The following is an 18,237-nucleotide window of genomic DNA, read 5'->3' as shown; positions in this document are numbered from 1 at the left end:
AAAGTGCTAGCATAGCGATCAGCATCATAAACTGACTCAGAAAAACACATTGCTCCACTGTTGAGAGCTATCTCTCATAAGTTGATTAAAAAAAATCCACTTTTTTCAAAATGGCGGCTTTTCTGTTGATTTTATCTCCATAGCAACCATGTAATGTCTAGGTCGCATTGGGATGACGAAATGTTTCAGACGAATCGAAAAAGTAAACTTTCTGTTGTCCTTAGTAACAGTGTTTTTTTTTGTTAACCACGCCCACATTCCTTATATGTCCATATCCAGTGTTTTCCATTATGTTCAGTTCCAGCCATGAAAGCGTGTCTTCAATTTTCACAGTATTCCATTGATAAACATAAGAGTTATAACAGTACGCCACATTTGCTAGCTCGCCACCCCCATGCAGTTGACAATCTACAACTTCTAATTCCAACATTCTGTCCAAAGTAGCTTGCCATTGATGCCCAAGAGGTTTTGAGACGATTGATAAAAATCCCGACAAGTTTACGTTTGGATCTGGTAGGGTGCTTTTTATAAAAAAATTCAAGATGGCGGCCGTTTCCCGATCTCAAAGGTTGACGAAACTCCATAGGTGATTGTAGACTTATGCTACCAACATGTGCGTCAAATTTCGTGAAAATCGCTAGAAAAAAAATCATTTTTCTATTTTGTGAAAAATGGCGAAGTCACAGATTTTGGCACAAAATGGGCGCTAGACCGTAGGTCATGTCGCCATCCCGTAATGTTTTCAAAACTTCCTCTGGATATTGCAGACAAGGATATATTGGTTTTGTTAGTCAATTCAAAAGATAGTTCCGAATTTTTTTGTTTTTGCCGAGTCAGCACATTTTTTTGCGACGGTTTTTTGCTTACCACGGCCACATTCCTTTATCGATCTTGTCGTGTGTTACATCGTTTTGTTCAGCGTTCCTTTGTTCCGAAAGAAAATGTGCGAGCTAGCTAAGATCGCAACGGTTGCGAATTTGCCACATGCACGCCGTTCAAAATCTACAACTTCTTATTTCAACATGTTGTCCACAGCACCCTGCTATGGATGCCTGAGAGGTTACGAGACAATAGCTAAAAATCCCTAGGACGAGTTTTCGTTTGTATGTGGCGCTAAAGGGGCTTTTTAAAAAAAATGCAAAATGGCAGCCTTTCCCAAGGTCAAAGGTCAACAACACTTCTGTGGTGTTTGTAGACTAGAGCTGGCAGCAAGTGTGTGCAATTTCGTGAAAATCCCTCACACAAAAGTGTAGTTTTCCCATATTGTGGAAAAACACAAATTTCGCCAATTCTCAAAGTTCGCCACAAAATAGCCACCAAGCCGTAGGTCGTGTGGCAGTCCCATAATGATTTCAGAACTTTCTTGGGATATCTCCAACACATGTGTTTCAGTTTCTTGACAGTATTTTGACTTTTTTTTTTTTGGCCCCTTACGCGATTTTCAGCCCATTCATTTTTTTTACGGGATCGCTTGCCGTGATGTCATGGTCTTCGGGGGTGTGACGTTCACTTTGTGGAAAATTCTTTTTCAATTTATCCCAGGTGTGTGCACATTTTGGTGACTTTTCGAGTATGCGGCGGGGATCAAATCTGAAAGGCGTCGAAATCTTTCCAACTGTGAAAACAATATGGTCCTTGCAGTCAGTGACTGCTGCTGCGGACCATAATTAACCAGTTAGAGAACTCTGTCTCATTTACATAGAAGTTAATGCAACATTTAAATAATGTGCACTGTCTTAATTAAAAAATATAAATGAAATAAAAACTAATAAATTAGCTCCTCAACAAACAGGTGAGCAGAGCAAAGATCAAGAAAGCAAAACATCTAGAAAAAGATTTGTTTGTGCATTGTGATAATCAATTTTTACATGTTGGTTTTACATGTAATGTCATGAAACATGATGCTTTGTGACTCGTACTATTTAGGGTGAAAATCTTTCTGCATAGAAAGAGCAGAGCACTGTGCTGTGACCATGGAGCTACATGCGGAGTACTTGTTTTTTTTTTAGCTTCATTTTGCAATTTTTGTTTTCATCAATTTACTTGATTTACCCTGTTTTAATCTTTCAAGGTTTTGATAAATGATTATGATTCTGAAATGTTTCACAGTAACCTAGTTTTGAGAAAAATTGCCTTTAAAAACAGTAAAACAAATTTGCACCAAAGCATTTTGTGTGCCAGGAATGTTGTGATTTTGATATTATTTTTTTTTTGACAAGGATTTTTTTAACCACTGGTTTTCTTTGTATCTTAGTTTGGGGACTTAACCAGATGTTAGATATCTTTTTTGTTCAATCTCACTTTTATGATGCTTCCTGTGAGACAGGCCTGTATAGAAATGTTGGTTCCAATTTGCTGTACTAAAAAATTAAACCATTAACAACCCTTAATACCTGTATCAGCTTGGCAAAGGCCTAAAAACACCTGCAGACAAGTCCTAACACAGAGCATTGGTCTTTCTTGGCTCTTGTACAAGGATATTCTCAGTGTAGGACACTTATGTTCAAACATTATTATACAGCTGTGTCACAAAAGGATTTAAAAATGACTATTTCCCTTGGACATTTCCTAATTATCTTAGATATGTCATCATTGTGGTAGTGTTGCAAGAATAGGGGGCATTCCCGGACATTGAGGGTTGGTTATGTGTCAGTCATGGGTTGACTGTACAGCAAGTCACATCAAAAGAACCATTGAATAGAAGAGTTACCTAGAGGCCAGAACAAAATAGTTAGCAGATGTAAACTGCCTCACAGCAGGGGCTCTAGGGTGGAGAATGGGGCGAGGTCTCCTTGTACCCCAAAACCTGTGTTGACAAAACCTCATGAACACAGCTCTATGCCTACAGGCTACAAAGAGAACATGGGAAAGCACAGATGTACAGCATGACAAAAAAAGAAAAACATGCACAATTTCACTCACAACTGCAAGCTGACACAATCACACAGACGTTCCAAAATCCTCAGGATCCACTAACAAAGAATCCTTTATCAACAGAATGAGTGATATGCTTTTTTTTTTCTAGGCCAGAAAGTCGGTCTTTTTGGCATTGTTTGAGTGAATGAATAAATAACTGAAAATGAAGGGGATCACCCCGAGTGCAATCACACTAAGCCTTACTGCACAGCTGCCTCAATTCCTCTTTTGCCCTCCATCCATCATCATTACACCTTTCAACAAACACAAAAGGTGCACAGACACGTCTCACGCACACACAGATAAACACTGACACGCTGCAGGCATTTCTGTCATTAACACGTTTGCCTTCTCTGATCATTTCCTGTGCTTCATTCATGTAAATGCATCCTGTCTAAAGGGATTCCACTTCCTGTCATAGCTGAACTGAGCTGTCTGCTGTCAGCAGATGCAACAAGTGGAAAGAAGAGGCATGCATGAATCTAAATTAAACTGATCCACTTTTTATGCTGCATCTGTTAAAGATTGGTTTAGGTGGTCAACATTTTTTTTACAATAGTTATTAAATAAAATAAAATTATAGCATTAGTTAAAGCTTGAGTTTCTTAACCCTATTTGCTCAAAACAAGGGTTTCTTTTTTTGTATTCATAATGAGCCATTAAAAGACTTTAGAAATTTCATATACACCTCAAACTACTTTCACCGCGCAGCCATTGTTTAATTTCCAACCCCGTATCCTGGAGCAAGAAGACTTTAACAGACAAATGTGCCCTAAAAACAGGGTTCTTTGTTTTAGTTTGAAACCTCCTGTTAACAGAGGCTGAACTTTCTGTAATTTAGGCAGAACATTGTTTTCTGAATGTATTCTTGTGGCTTGGAGTGTTTGTATAAAGGTGCCATTGTGTGTCTGTGTTTATATGTGTGGATGAAATTAGAGGTTAAGTGGTCAACCAAGTCAGAGTGACCCTGAGCAGAGAGGGGTTCAGAACAAAAGGAAAGGGGCTTATCTCAGTTTGTCCGTCATCGCCTTAGTGTTTCTGGTTAACTAGTTGTTGGAGAAAAGCAAAACCAAGCAAAGCTAACATTATACCTCTGTGTTTATGTGTGTTTGAAGTTTGTTCCAAATTAAAAGCAATAAAGATTTATGAAAATGAGTGTAAACAATTAAAATTAATGTTTGGGTGGGACATTGATGCATGAATTACTCAATCTATAGTCTTAGATGAAGATCAATAGGTCTTGCATAAACTCCTGAAATTACTTTTTAAGTTAAGTCCACAAGAAATACAATTATTTGACTTTTAAATGTAATTTATTGGTTGGTGTGGAAGTCTTGTTTTTGCTTAAAATGAGATGAAATGATTCTAATATTTTAGGGGCCAAAATGTAATGAGAGGAATAGTCCCAGCTCTCCATCTGTCACAACTCTGCCACATAACACAAGCTCACTGACAAACAAATGTATTATATAAAGTATTATTTTGCTGATAGCATGCAGTTAAAACTAAGAAAAAACTAAATCACAGTGGAGCTGCTGAATTAGATTGGATTAGAGTGTAGATGACCCCCACAACTCTGCTTTATGGTTTTTCCACATGGCCTCAGAAGAACTTGGAAGGACTTTTTTTTGGACTGTTCCATGTTTGTTCTAGCAGGGTTGATCCTGTACAATTCACACAGAATCCCAAACCACAACAGTCCAGGAACCCAAGATCCTGCTGCTGGGACTAAGAACAGTCGCTATGGTCAAGCGAGTTCAAATGAGGTTAAGTTCATGCTGGTCCACACATGTTGAAGCTTCTCCAGGACTCATAAGAATTAATGTGAAGTTGATCATTAGTGGTCAGGCCTAAAGAAAGTACAGAACATTTCCAACCTCAACCCAACAGTATCCTGGTCATTTTTGGTGAGCTCACCAACTTTATACTTATTTTTGATTTGATGCATGTTCTTTATTCTGATGTCATTTGTGTCCAGGGTAGAGATGTGGGGAAGGGAATTAACTCAGAGCAAGTGTAAAAAGTCAGAAACAGAAAAGTGTTGGGAAAAAAGATAAAGTGACAAATACGGCAAATAAGGTAACAGAAAGAGTAAGCAAACAAAAATGTGCTTACAAATGCTTGCAGCCAATACGTTTATCCACAAAGCTGTGTTCTTCCCCTTTTTTCTGTCACTTTTCTCATATACGAACAATGATTTTTCTTATGTTTTCATCTAAAATTATTAAAATAATTGCTAAGTCTGGTAGACACATATGAAGTCATGCCATTAAAAGAAAACTGTTTGAAGAGCAATGTTAGCTTATGTTTTACAGGCAAACTACATCAAAAAACCTATAGACATCAACTACCAAGTATCCATTGAATATCTGTTTTATAGGATTTATTGTTCTGATTTCTGCTTTGAGTAACCCCTTCTTCCTCATACTCCAAACAGGAAGTACCCCCCAAGAAGCCAAAATCCCATAATAATCCGATGCCTCAGTAAAAGCATGTGGTCTCATATCAGAACTTTTGATTGGCAGATTCTCACAAACCTACCTTTAACTGGTAGAGTGTGGACTTCCAACAAGCTCACTTCTGATTGGTAAGAGTCGTTGCCATAGAAAAGACTAGCTTGGAGCAATCACAGCATACTGACATAGTTTGGCCCCAGTATAGCGTCTTCCATGTCGCAAAAAAATGTTAACTAAACTGACTTAATTTGGTTGAAGCCAGAAGTAAGCCATTTTCTAAGGGTAACGTCACACTCAGTCTAGTTCTCTTATACAGTCGATGCATTAACACCTTAAAGCAGACTTAGACCTTAGTGAAGCTTGAGTTGTTGCTGTGTACTGCATTAGGAGAAGTTGAATGGACAAGTAATTACCTTAAAAATAAGAAGAGAATACCTCTCAAAGGCATGGTCACTTTACCATTATTGGAAAGTTTTAAAGCACTTAACTGGTATTCTCTATGAGTATCTCTGTGGAGCTCAGGTGTAAATACTGAATATTTTCAGTGCGCAAACATAATATTTGAGCCCATTATTCAACAAGAAATAGTAAATTTGTTGACTCAAAGTAGTTCCTTCACCTCTTAACCTCTTAAGTCTTTTGTCTTTTGCATCTTTTCCTTTTTAAAAAAAAAAATAGTAATTTCTAAATTTATAATTAAACAGTCAAACAAAACCTTGTCAAATTTCTCAGCTGCTGGATTAGCTGTTCCTTTGTTGGCAACTAGTTAAATATGCAGGACAGTTTCTATTAGGTTACCCGATCTGCCAGGGTATCATTACAGCCCAGCATTGTCCAGATCAGGACAGGAAACACACACACATCTACTGTATTAAAGGGTTAAGTTTCCACTGATACTGACAGGCTCTCAGTGCTCACACACACATGTACACTCATTATTTTCCACATTTTCTTGTTATCTTGTTAGACAGATTCAATCATAGCCATTAGGGGGCTGTCCTTAACTTTGACTGACAAATAAATACAGGTCCATTTACTCATTCCTTTCCTCACAGTGACTTCTCTGTTCTGCGCTCAGCATGTCTTTAGTCCCATCCTGATGTAAACTGCTTTTAGAATGTTTCTAATATAAAGCTCCCTTAACCAATTATATTAATATGTGAATGTTGCTGTATATGAAGCAGGGCTTGATGCACTAGAGTCAAGCCTTGAACAAAGGATAATGTTGGGTGCTTGATAAATTTTAAATGGCATGTGCAGTAAGCTAAAACAAAGTGGAGCAGGGGGATGAAGCAATGATATGAATGGATGGGAAGCAATGGAAGATTGGGGGGATCCAGAGAGAACGTCTGACTTCTCCAGCTGAATGACTGACATGCAGCAAAGGAATGTTGGTCGATTGCGGGCCCACTAATGCACACTAAATATCTTTACTCATCCCTCGGTTTACCCTTTTAGTCCAGGAAACCCGAACCTCTCTGAAGTGGGAAAAAATGCCACTTCAATAGCTGGAGGAAGTTCTCGAGACCAAAAGATGAGAGTGGAGCAATCAGAACTGACAGCATATGTGTCCTTTGTGTCTACGGATTTGTGTTTGCAGCTGTGTGCATCTGTGGTGATCTGGATCCAATTACAGTCTTAGAAGAAGCAGCGAGCTATAAAGGAGAGGACAGGCCGCAAACACAGTGAAGCGGTGAACATTTGAACCATTACAGTACCCTACTTTATAGCCTTGACATGCAATAAAAGAGCAAAGCATAAACAGGAAAACTAAGATATCCACAGAGATGTTGACACACAGAAATAGTTAATTGAGCAAAACATCTTATTCTAACACTAGCAGACAGGTTTATTGGAAATCCTTCAGCATATAAAGATACTTGGACAACTCAGAAAAGCTCTCAAACACTTTTCGCCAACTTTTTGTCATCACTGACCCTTAAAATTGAGGGGCTTCAGGGCCCCAACTTACCACACAGTATGCCACACTGGTAGAGGTTCAGTGTCTGACAGTTAATATTATGAACCATGTTTCACACTGAGACTTTTGCTATGTGTATTTTGTTTAAAATAAGTACTTTACTTTAAGTATTTGAAGTGTGTTTTGACATTTTTTATGAAAAACTATATTTCGATAAATTGCAATTATTAACTGGAACAAAAAAATGTTATGTGCAGTCGCTTAAAGCAAAAACTACCAAATGTAGGTCCTATTTATTTATTTATTTGTTTATCTTTTCAAAGAAGAAAACAAGTTTAACTTAAAAATGTTTGTAGACATTTTGTGATTTGTTAAAGATGACATCTCACGTATAGAAGCAAGGCTAAATTAGTTTCTTTTCTGCTTTTTTGAAATCCAGTTCTTTCCATTGTAAACAGACTAAACAACACAGTTCAACTGTTTTAAATAGACTCCACTTCTACGAGTTTTTGTGTCAGTATGGACAAAGCCAGTTATTTCTTTGGGCTGCGATCATTTTTCCTAACATACTGGTTCAATTGGGAAAATGAGCAATTTACCAACAATTATGTCATCATTTTAATTGCATTGGTATTGTCTTTTTTTTATAAATGCTTTTACCCAGTATGTAAATGTAATAATGAAAAAGTTTTTGTAGCTCTTTTGTTCTTTTTTGTTTTTTATAGCAGAAATCTGCAAGATAAAAAAGAAAATTGGTCATATTAAATTACGGAAATATCTAAAAACATACAGCTTCTTTGGGAAAAATGCAGTCTGAAAAGGTTGACAATTTATTACCGATGACATAACAAAAACAGATAAATTTGACTCATGTCGATCTTTTCAAGCTAAGAAACTAACCAGTAAAAACTACCTTCTTTGTAATTTCTTGACAGTTATTCTGAGAAAACATGCAGCAGTACATAGAACAAAAGAAAAGCCTCAGTTCATTCCAGTTTTTTTTTTTTTTGCTCCTTCCTTTACTGCACAGCTTTATGTCTCTAAACAAATGAGCTGCCACAGGATCATTATTATTTAAAAAAATATGTTTTTTTTTTTCTTGATAAATTCAATGAAAAACTAAAGTTGGACCACTGTTATAAATAGGTTAAATTATGTTGATTTAGGCTAAGAAAAGTAATAAGAAAAAATTGATTGATACCTCATGAGAAGAAGAAAATCATGACTCAGTAATAATGTTGAGAGGGTTCATTAATTCCAGTTTTCATTAATCAATAACAACAACTTTCAGCTACATCAAAACTTAAACTGTGCATTTATTTTGATCATAAATACATGCAGATTTGAATCTTTGTTGATTGCCAACATGTTACTAGACACACTGGTAGAAAAATGGCTTCCACAGTGCTCAGTCCAAATCATTGTAGATGTCACCACAAAAACAATGTCCCACTGTGATTCAAAAGCATCATCAAAAGGTGGAAACACTATTGAGCTTGGTAACACAGACATATCAAAACCACCCACAGAAAAACAATTCCTTTAGGTATGATGTATTCAGCTAACAGCAAGAGCCAAAATTCTTTGCACTTGTTTGGACAATTACACCTAATTTTGGCTCAAATTGCTTCCTGTACCAATGAGTGGACATAGTTAGCAGGCTGCTCTCAACTGCAGATACAAAGCGATCTAAAGTATCAGTTTCAAAAGTGACGGGGGAACATGCTAAATGTTCACACACACCTGCTCTCCCATTACAGTCTACTTCCACCCCTAATATCACAGATAAAAATCATAGAAGTCCACGAATTTTAAAAATGGAAAAAAAATGCTGCCAGCTTTCCTACAGCTGGTTGACTGACCCGCCCTCACATAAGAGCCGCTGGTGAGCCACACACAGACATTTTACCACCCACCTTAATGCCTTTCTAGAAGAAGAGAAAGAAAGATGCCAGTAAAGTCAAGTTTTAAAATGTATATTATACCTAAGCTGACCTGTCTTACTTCTTAGAAAAAAAAATGTCTGGGGGTCTTTCAATGAGAAACTTTTTTACAGTTTGTGCTGAGGATGCATGATCTGCCCGCCATTTTGATCTGTCCAAATCCACAATTCCAAAATCCAATGCCCTTAGTAAATTCCCAGAAGTCTCTGTGAAAATCAGAGTGCATTGATCCTCACTCTTTTGGCAAATATAGACCACAATGCCTTTGAACAATTTTTCATGTGAAAAAAAATATTTTATTTTATATTTTTAAACCATTCCAGTTTTCATCTTCAGAACAAGAAGATGAACATTTTGTAAAAAAAAAATCACACTTATAAGGTTTTTAATTCAGGAAATCAGAGATGTCATATTTGCTGTTTAAAAATATAAAGTAAAAAATAGTAGGTATGGTGTTCGAATCGCTAAAATATGTGTAAGTGTTTATGAACATGGACCCACTTACCTCTGTCTGCAATGTATTTGCACGTTGCTCCTTGGCAGCCAGTGACTCCTTCAAGACATCAATGTGTTGCTTGCAGTCAGAGTTCTGATTGGTTAGTGTTTCTAGTTTGGTGTGCAGGGCCTGCATCTCCGACTCCTTCTTGTTCAACTCCTGCTTCAGCGTCTCTATCTGACAATCAAACACATATGCATTTGATATAAAAACCTTTAAATCAAATCAGAAACATCACTCTTTTGTAGTGATAAAACATCTATTGTTTCAAAAGTTAAAAAGCAAGCAGCTATTCAGTTTGAAAACTGTACTTTTTCTACATTTTCAAAGCCACTTCACCCATACAAAAACATTTATTTTATATACATGATCTGAAATGTCATGTCTTGCTACACAGAACAACTTGCCAAGTTTTACAATCAATTTTCACACAGAGGTCCAAAATACAAAATCCACAACATAGAAAATTATTAGTTTTAAAGAAAAATTCATACAGATCTGACAGAAAACCACACAGGAAATCGAATGCACTAGCACATGAATATTTCTGCGCTGATAATTGCTGTGCACTGCAGACTGGAATGTGTCTACTGGGGCCAAAATAGCTCTATACAGATTGAAGAAAGAGATTTCCTAAAATGTTTTGAACAAAGCTTACTTCATTGAAATGACATTCTGATTGGATCACAGTTTTGGGCCAAAACACCTGCAGTCACAGAAAAAGCCCAAAATGCAGAAAATGGGCAGAACACTAAGAGAGAAGTTTGCAGTGAGATTAAAAGTAGTGATAGAAAAAAAAAAATCAGGAAATGACTATGAGGTGGGTTAAACCGATACCAAAGATAAAGAATCATGATTAGAAGTAAAAGCAAAGACTGTTTGGAAATGAAAGAAATAATGAGAGAGCAGAAAGATGAATGAGTGGGGTACTTCTGCCTGTTCTGTGATCCAAGGATGTTGGGTGGGGAAGAGGAAGGAGGGAGTTGGTCTGATGGAAGACACACATGGTGATAAGGCCTTCTCCTACAAAGACAGAAACAAGAGGCAAGCAAGCCACTCAACTGCAGCAATGTTTATGTGCACAGCAATGGCTTTTCACACTTAATACTCAACAACACAGCCAAGGGTTCTCAAGGCGTCACATTCTGCAATAATTCTTTATCTGTGTTTAGCAATTAAGTGTTCATTTATCAGAACATAACATTTTCAACACTTTTTCTCATTTTTGTGTGGATCAAAGTTCAGAAACTGTTTAGAGAGGGAACCTGAGAGCACAAGGATGCTGCCCTCTCCAGTTTCTCTTATCACAGCGGCACCTCAACACCAGTCACCAGCACCGCTGAAAGACCAGGACACTAAACACTTCAAGGATATAGAATGAATCTGTGCATGTCTGCATATGTGGTTGCTGTCTGTGTTTCCATGTGACTGTACACAGAAAGATGAGACATGCGAAAGCGAGCCAGGGCTATTACTGTGATGTATATCACGGGTGAGGAGAGAGCTCCTTCCTCTGTTCCTCTGCTGTTGTAAGCTCACATTCATCTGTCAGAGGCGTATTCATGAAAAACATCTCTTTTATGATTGCATCAGGAACTTCCCTGAATCATTGACAAATAGGGGCTACAAAGAGTACCATTAATGAATGCAATTTCTCATGAAACACAATTCACCAACGACAGCCATCAGCCATAGACTGAAACTCTGTGAAAACTGAAACTAAACAATCAGTTTGTGTTTTTTTTAAAGAAAAAATGTCCTCTAATATTCTTGACTGCTCAAAATTCTTTACATTACAGCCCTCTTGTCTCCACCTTTGCTCACATCAGAACAACAGGTTTTAAAGAGAAACTGTTAATCAAAAAGACAACTGTCACCAAAAGGAGAGGTAGAAAAGGCCAAAAGACTTGCAGGAAATGAGACTTCAGATTTCAGATGCCAAAATAATACTAACTCTCAGAGGGGACAAGGTTTGGTCTGGACCAAACAGCCCCAGTGTGATGCAGCCACATACCATTCAGATACAGTATTACAGAAACATACAAGCCAAGCTTTGTGTTGCTTACTGGTCTTCCATGAAGAATCTTTAAATACAAACATATTCTATGCATGCATTAAAAACCAGGACTGCAGTGTTGTAAAGTTTTATTTTATGCTGTTTTTTAAGTGAGCATGCAATAGAGTTTCATACCATATATATGTGTCTGCAGGCATGCAGCCATGCATCCTTTGAGTCATACATCAGCTTATAAAGCATGCAGTGAAGTTCTACCTTAGTTTTCATGAATTTAGAGTGGCTGTTGTAGACCTCCACCTGCTTGAGCTCACTATGCCTGTCGTCAGAGTGCAGCACCCCACTGGTTTTAAGCATCTGAACATCATCCTCTAAGTCTCTGATGTTTCTTTCCAGGGACGAGATCTTGGTATCCTGCACCAGCAATGGTAGGTAAATAAGGAAAAAGGTGATTAGGAATAAAAACAGTTTTAAAAAAATGTCAGGAATAAAGGAAAAATTAATATACTATTAGCATGTTGATTAATCCTGTAAAATAAAGTCTATGCACAAAGAGAAAATCAACAAGATTTTCCAAACACGTCACTCTAAGAAGACACGCTTCCATTCCTTTGAATTATATATGAAACTTGAAAAACAGAGGATAGTCAAACAATAAAAGGAGAAAAAGAATGAAAGAATATTGACTAAAGCAAAATAACTTATGAAATTGGCATATTTACTCAAACCAAGTTCGAGGTATTTTTACAAGAATGGTAGCATCTGTCATGGACTGGTTCTGAAGTTGTTTAGCTCACATACAATCAAGTCTGTAACTTGAAAGAGAACAGAAAAATAATGAAATAATTGAAAGCAGATAGCATGATGCCCTCTGCATGAACCACAAACAGTGTACACACATCTGACCTCTATTACATCCTCTGACATCAGCTTTACCGAGTGTGCCCTACTGTACATACCTTCCTTAAGGCACACACACGCATCAAACTTAAATGCACAAAGGCCAAAATATATTAAACATTAATGCAAAAGGATGAAAGTATACTCCTTCAAAGTAAAGCTCCATTAGTGGCCGCAATTCAAAGTGATCATGTTGTGACAAGATCCACAGTTAGTTAGCAAAAGAAAATTAAGTGAATTGAACCCAAAATTATTTGTAATAAAAGCTCAACTGCATCAACAGTGATGCAGGAACCGAATTTACTACAAGAAGGGAGGCAAACTGCAAATAACCGGTAGCTAATGTTAACGGAAAAACCAAGAGAGAAGCACTCAGAACAGTACCTGCCAGATAACATCAGGATCAAAACAGAAAGGGGGGTTTGTGCTCTGCAATTACAAAGTGAAAAAAAAGCAACATTACAGATTCCACAGCAACATTTTAAATGCTACATGCTCGGCTACAGAAGAATTAGAATGCTTACATCAGCATTTTATAAGGAAAAACACAAGGTCAATCAGAAGTAGTGCACCGTCAGAGAAAGTTAGTGTACCTCCCCGCCTTCCTCAACATGTCAGGGCCCTCATGTCTTTCTCTTTGCTTCGTTCTTTCAGATTAAGTCAGTCAGATCTAAGTTGGCCTTTTACAACACTGTAGGCATCCTTGAATAGCACATGTGCAGTTTGTTAATTGGTAGACAAATCACAAAGTATGTGTGAAAAATAACTGTGGTTTTGCTATAAATCAGCCACTTTTGGAACAAGCAATTACTGAATGGAAATGTGTGTGCGTGCACACGCATGTTTGTACACGTGTGTGTGGGGGTGTGTATACACACAGACACATGTGGAGTCAGCTGCATTTTTCACAGCAGTAACAACTTCAAAGGGCTAAGATGAGAGTGAAAGCTTCCATATGTGACATTTGAAACAAATTGAATAAGTGCTCAACTCTGCATGGGCCAATAATGGACTCCACTTGGGTATGGCTGCCATACAGATGGTTGGTAACAATAAGACAATGTTCTTCAAACTATTTATGAATGTAAGTTTGTGACTGCTTTTTTCTGCTCAGCTAGCTTCTCGATTACAGATCCCATGGTAGCTATGCCTATCAATAATTAACATTCTGCGTTGCATAAAACTGATACCCGATTAAACCAGAGAACTTTCTGGAACACCTCTGAAATGAGATTGAAGGATTACCACTCCCAAGATTCTGTATGTACTGTACTGTACTTTTATCCTGATGTAATAAATATGTTAACTTAAATCTTGTCCATTCTGATGAGTTTTATCCCAATTCTATTCCTACCTTTGTATCAATGACTGTCTGTAGACCTCTGGTGTTGGCCGGATCAACATGAAGTTGGGTCCGCCGATGAAGTTCCGGTGGTGGCACCCGGTAAAAGCAGGCTTGGCGACTCATCATCTTTAGCACCTTCAAATGCTTACAGCTTCTGATACACTTGAAAAGATATTCTCAGTCTGTCCTGTCTAGGTTTGTATCCCTCTCTTTCCCTGTCCCTTAGTTCTTCTTCAATTACAATGCCATAAAATTAATGCTACAAAATGTACCTGTTTGTTCACAAAATATAACTTTTTTTCTCCTCCAACGGATCTAATAGTCTTAAGTGAAAACATGTGCTGTCGTCTCTTTTCTTAGCCTTATCTTTTACCTTCAGCTATCAAGTAGATGACACACTAAACTTTAAGTAATACAAATCTGTCTCTCAGCTTCTACGTTACTTTTTCTTGGGTCCCATTTGTGATGTCTGTCTCTTTCCCAGCCGTCTGGCTCTCTACACCCCTTTGCTTAGCAACACCTTCAGTCGCACATGCGCTAAGCTTTTTCAATCAATAATTGATGACCAACAGCCATGATATCGCAAAATGACTAATTTTGTTTAAGACAGAAACATTTCAGCTGAAAAAAATACACATGGTTGATAAAGAACTGAGTTAGCAAGCAGTCATTTTGGTTATCAGTCACAGTCGGGGTGTTGGAGCACATGCATGAGGGTGTCTAAGGCAAGGAGAAAATCAACTGTCAATGTGAAGGAATTTTAAAAACATACTCAAAGCTGTAGATCATCAACAACCTGACACTCATTTTTTATCTTTCTCTTTTATTTTTGTGACAACTCTATCTCTACAGCAGTGCGAGACTTGCCTTCTGCAGCTGCTGGAAAGTGGCACACGTGTTTCTTCAATTGAATAAGGTCTGAAAATGAAATGCATATGCAAAATCAAAAAGCCATGACAAAATGAACCTCGAGAGAGGTCTCATAGCCAAAAGCATTAAAATGACTGACATGAAGGAGGAACACAGAACCAGAAAGTTGAGAAGTCAATTAAAGGACATGTTGTTCCTGACCAAAACAATTGATAAAAGGATTCCCCCAATTGAATTAAAATGAAAATGAAAATATCTTCATGTCCATGTCAGTTATGGATAAAGTTGGGGGGGATTACTACTGTCAGGGCATGCCCCTCACAGACCCTCATTCTCATTACTACAACAGTCCTAATATTTTACTAATCGAATATGTAATAATGTGTGATCTGTTGGTTTTGCCATCCAGTTCCCATAGATCTTTACTGGATCTTTGCCTTGAAGATTTAAAATTTATAGAGCTTTTTTTATCAAAATGTATTGCAATGGTGGAAGAGAAGACATCATTAGGTACTGTCCTATCTGCTCCATGTGTTTAAGGTCGTTATCACTGAGTATATAGAGTAAATAAATGAAAATGCAACATTACAGAATATCTTAAGTGAAGCTATGTCACAAGGTTCAACACTAGTTTTTAAGTTAAGGGCATGAAGTGGGCCAAATATACAAGAACAATATGCAAAAAATTGACAGACAATTGACATTTGAGGTTTTTCAAATATGTCTTCAATGTCTGCATGCTAATAGAAGTCTTATGATTAGTATGGAGAATTTTTTGTATCTCTACATGTCAAATTAGTTTTGTTAAAATGAGGGACAAATATCATCATCCAATCATAGATGTCCTATGGTACCTTTTCCGGCTTCTGCTTTTGTTTTGTCTTTTAACATTTAATTTACGGTATTTTTTTTTTATTCCTGTTTTTTACGATTTTTTATGGAAACCAGAAATCTGGGTCTCTTAAAAGAGTGTTTTGACAAGACAAATGGAAATATGGTGGGAATAAACATCTTTTTAGGATGAAAGGGTTGTTTGGAGAAAGTGTCGAGATTTAGTGTGGAGTTTTTGTGCCCAGGTTTGAGCATGAAAAGGCTTGTAGAGAGGGCCAAGGTTGAAAGTAGCCAATGCATAAAAGCCCCATCTGAGACAGACTTGTCAGCAATTAATCAAAGTGCTACAGATACCATGTCTGCCTGGAGAAGAAAGAAAGAGACTTAAAACACTCATCGAAAGGAGGCATCATGATTTTGTGGTGAAGCCAGTTAGCATATGTAAGTACACAGAAAAGATAATGGGGGAAAAAACCACAAATGTGAAGTTCAACTTTTAACAATGGGCCATTAGAAAGTTTTAAAAACATAAATTCTCAAAGTTTCATTTGAGTTTAAAAGAGGGAAACAGACATGAAGGAGAGTCCAAAACAAGCAGCAGCAATTCTGACGCCAGGGGAGCCACAAGCGATCACTTTTTAACCAGCAGAGCAACATGCTCAGAGTCATTAAGAGCACAGTCAAGGAAATATTACAATAAAGAAACTAGAATTCACGTTAAAACCCCTGCAGTCTATGGGACAACATTGGTTGAGAGATGTGCAAGAAAGTAGTCATATATGCCAAAGTTTAAATCTTACAAAAAGAGACTGCATGTATGTGAGAGCATTTCTTTGACAGGGCTGGGTCAAAACAGACCACTGGTCTGAGACTGTTATTTTTGGATCTTTTGATTCCTGCCTCCCAGTGTGCAGTTGTAAGTGCTCATCACAGTGGATTGCAGTTTATCTCTAACAGAACACTGCCACTCTGTGGACTGTGCTGGCACTACTAAAAACTTCTGCTGCAAAAGTCAAGAGATGGGAATCTCTCTCCTGATGTCACATAGACACGCTCATCTCAACATCCAACTGAGCAGATGTGCCAGTGCCCCGTTATGTTCAGCCCATGCAGATAAAACAGGTTGACAGCAGACACAGTTGAACAGGAAACACAAGTGAGAGTGCATCTGTGCACACATTGTCCCTCTGACAAAACACATCAGCAGGTGAGGGAGTGATGGAGTGGGCGCCACACCTATACATACAGCACATTTGCAGTCCATACAACCACAAATACAAGCAGCTGTTTCAGGAGGTTTCACATCTGGCTGTGGTCTGTAAGTCCTGAATGGTTCAAAGGAGGTAGAATTGAAAATGTTGTGCAAGTTCACAAATGATGTCCGACTCACTGACAAAGCAAACTAAAGGTATTTGTTAGTCCACTTGACAGGATGGGTCAAGAAAGGAGAATTGTGTGCCACAATGTAAAGCTTTTAGTATTATTTTCCCTGGAGTTCATCAGAAGAAATTCCTTCACTATAAAGCTACAGTCACACCAGATATGTGACGCACATTGAAGAACTTGCATTTAGCCTGCAGTATTCACAATAATAAGCAGTGAGGGGCAAATTCTTCTTTTTTACTGTTTACTAGCGCATGTTCGCCGCATACTGTTGGAAGAGGCTTGGTCTGAAATGTCAAAGCGGTGCAAATCTTGTGAATCTTGCTCCAGGCTTTTTCTTTCACAGCTCTAGTCTGATATATGAACAACTTGGTGTCATATAATCTTGGCCAGACACAAACCACAATTGTTATTTTTGATCGATTTTCAAATGGTTGACACTTCAGGGAATTCCCCCACTACCAAATCCGAGTCCATGAATGGTCAAAGTTCGTTTAAGGGCTGCGCGTTTTGTATTTAGAGCCCGAAAACTGTCTTAAAAATGTGTGTGAGTGCGACAGTTTTGAACGTGGAAGCCCGAATAGCGCATTTGCACACAATTACATAGACTTTTCATTGGAAGTGGCCGCTTGAATGAACATTGTCGAGGACAGCTGTTCCACAATACCACTGACCATTTTTCACTGCAATGCATGAAAAAATTACAAAAATTCATACAAAAATTCTAGCTGTGGGGCACAAAAATGCTTTATTAAGACCAAGAAGAATAAGTCATAAAGGTTTCCCAAGATTATTTTTCCTTTGAGCACCCAAAGAGATGTCTGGCAAGTCTTTATTGATATATAGTCATGCAGAAAACGTATCCACATGCTGCATCCACATCGAAAAAAAGAGAGCAGAGGGATGAGAGAAAAAAGGGGAAAAAAAACAAGACCTTCTCTTTTCAATCAGGAAGGTCAGTGTTTTTGCTCATTAATCATACATTAATATTCAGACAAACACTGCGTGTTTTTCTACCTTAGGAGAGCACATCCCTCCCTGACAGTTTACTCAGACCCAGTTGCCCCCCCCTCCTTCTGCACAGTTCACACACCATGTGTTAAGCTGTCAAAAGGTTAAAAAAAACTGTGTGAGAACAGGTACTCACCTCTTACACACAAAG

General features: G+C 37.8%; 1 protein-coding gene across 3 annotated transcripts in view; it reads right to left on the bottom strand.

Annotated features, from left to right (window-relative positions):
• The window catches only part of LOC101160317 (ERC protein 2), a 179,778-nt gene that overhangs the window by 151,858 nt on the left and 9,683 nt on the right, over positions 1 to 18,237 (bottom strand). For 2 of the 3 annotated variants that reach the window (XM_078950583.1, XM_078950584.1), the window contains exons 5-7: positions 12,005 to 12,160; positions 10,663 to 10,755; positions 9,742 to 9,909 (exon numbers count right to left, since the gene is read on the bottom strand). In XM_078950583.1, the coding sequence (XP_078806709.1) occupies positions 9,742 to 9,909; positions 10,663 to 10,755; positions 12,005 to 12,160 (417 nt within the window). The remainder of the gene's footprint in view (positions 1 to 9,741; positions 9,910 to 10,662; positions 10,756 to 12,004; positions 12,161 to 18,237) is intronic. The other variant, XM_078950585.1, reaches the window with a different exon arrangement.

This window comes from Oryzias latipes, chromosome 7 (genome assembly GCF_053564925.1).
Source record: "Oryzias latipes strain Hd-rR chromosome 7, Olatipes_Hd-rR_3.1".
NCBI classification, from domain to species: domain Eukaryota; kingdom Metazoa; phylum Chordata; class Actinopteri; order Beloniformes; family Adrianichthyidae; genus Oryzias; species Oryzias latipes.
Note: the sequence above shows the minus strand (reverse complement) of the source record. Positions and strands in the feature narration are given on the sequence as shown.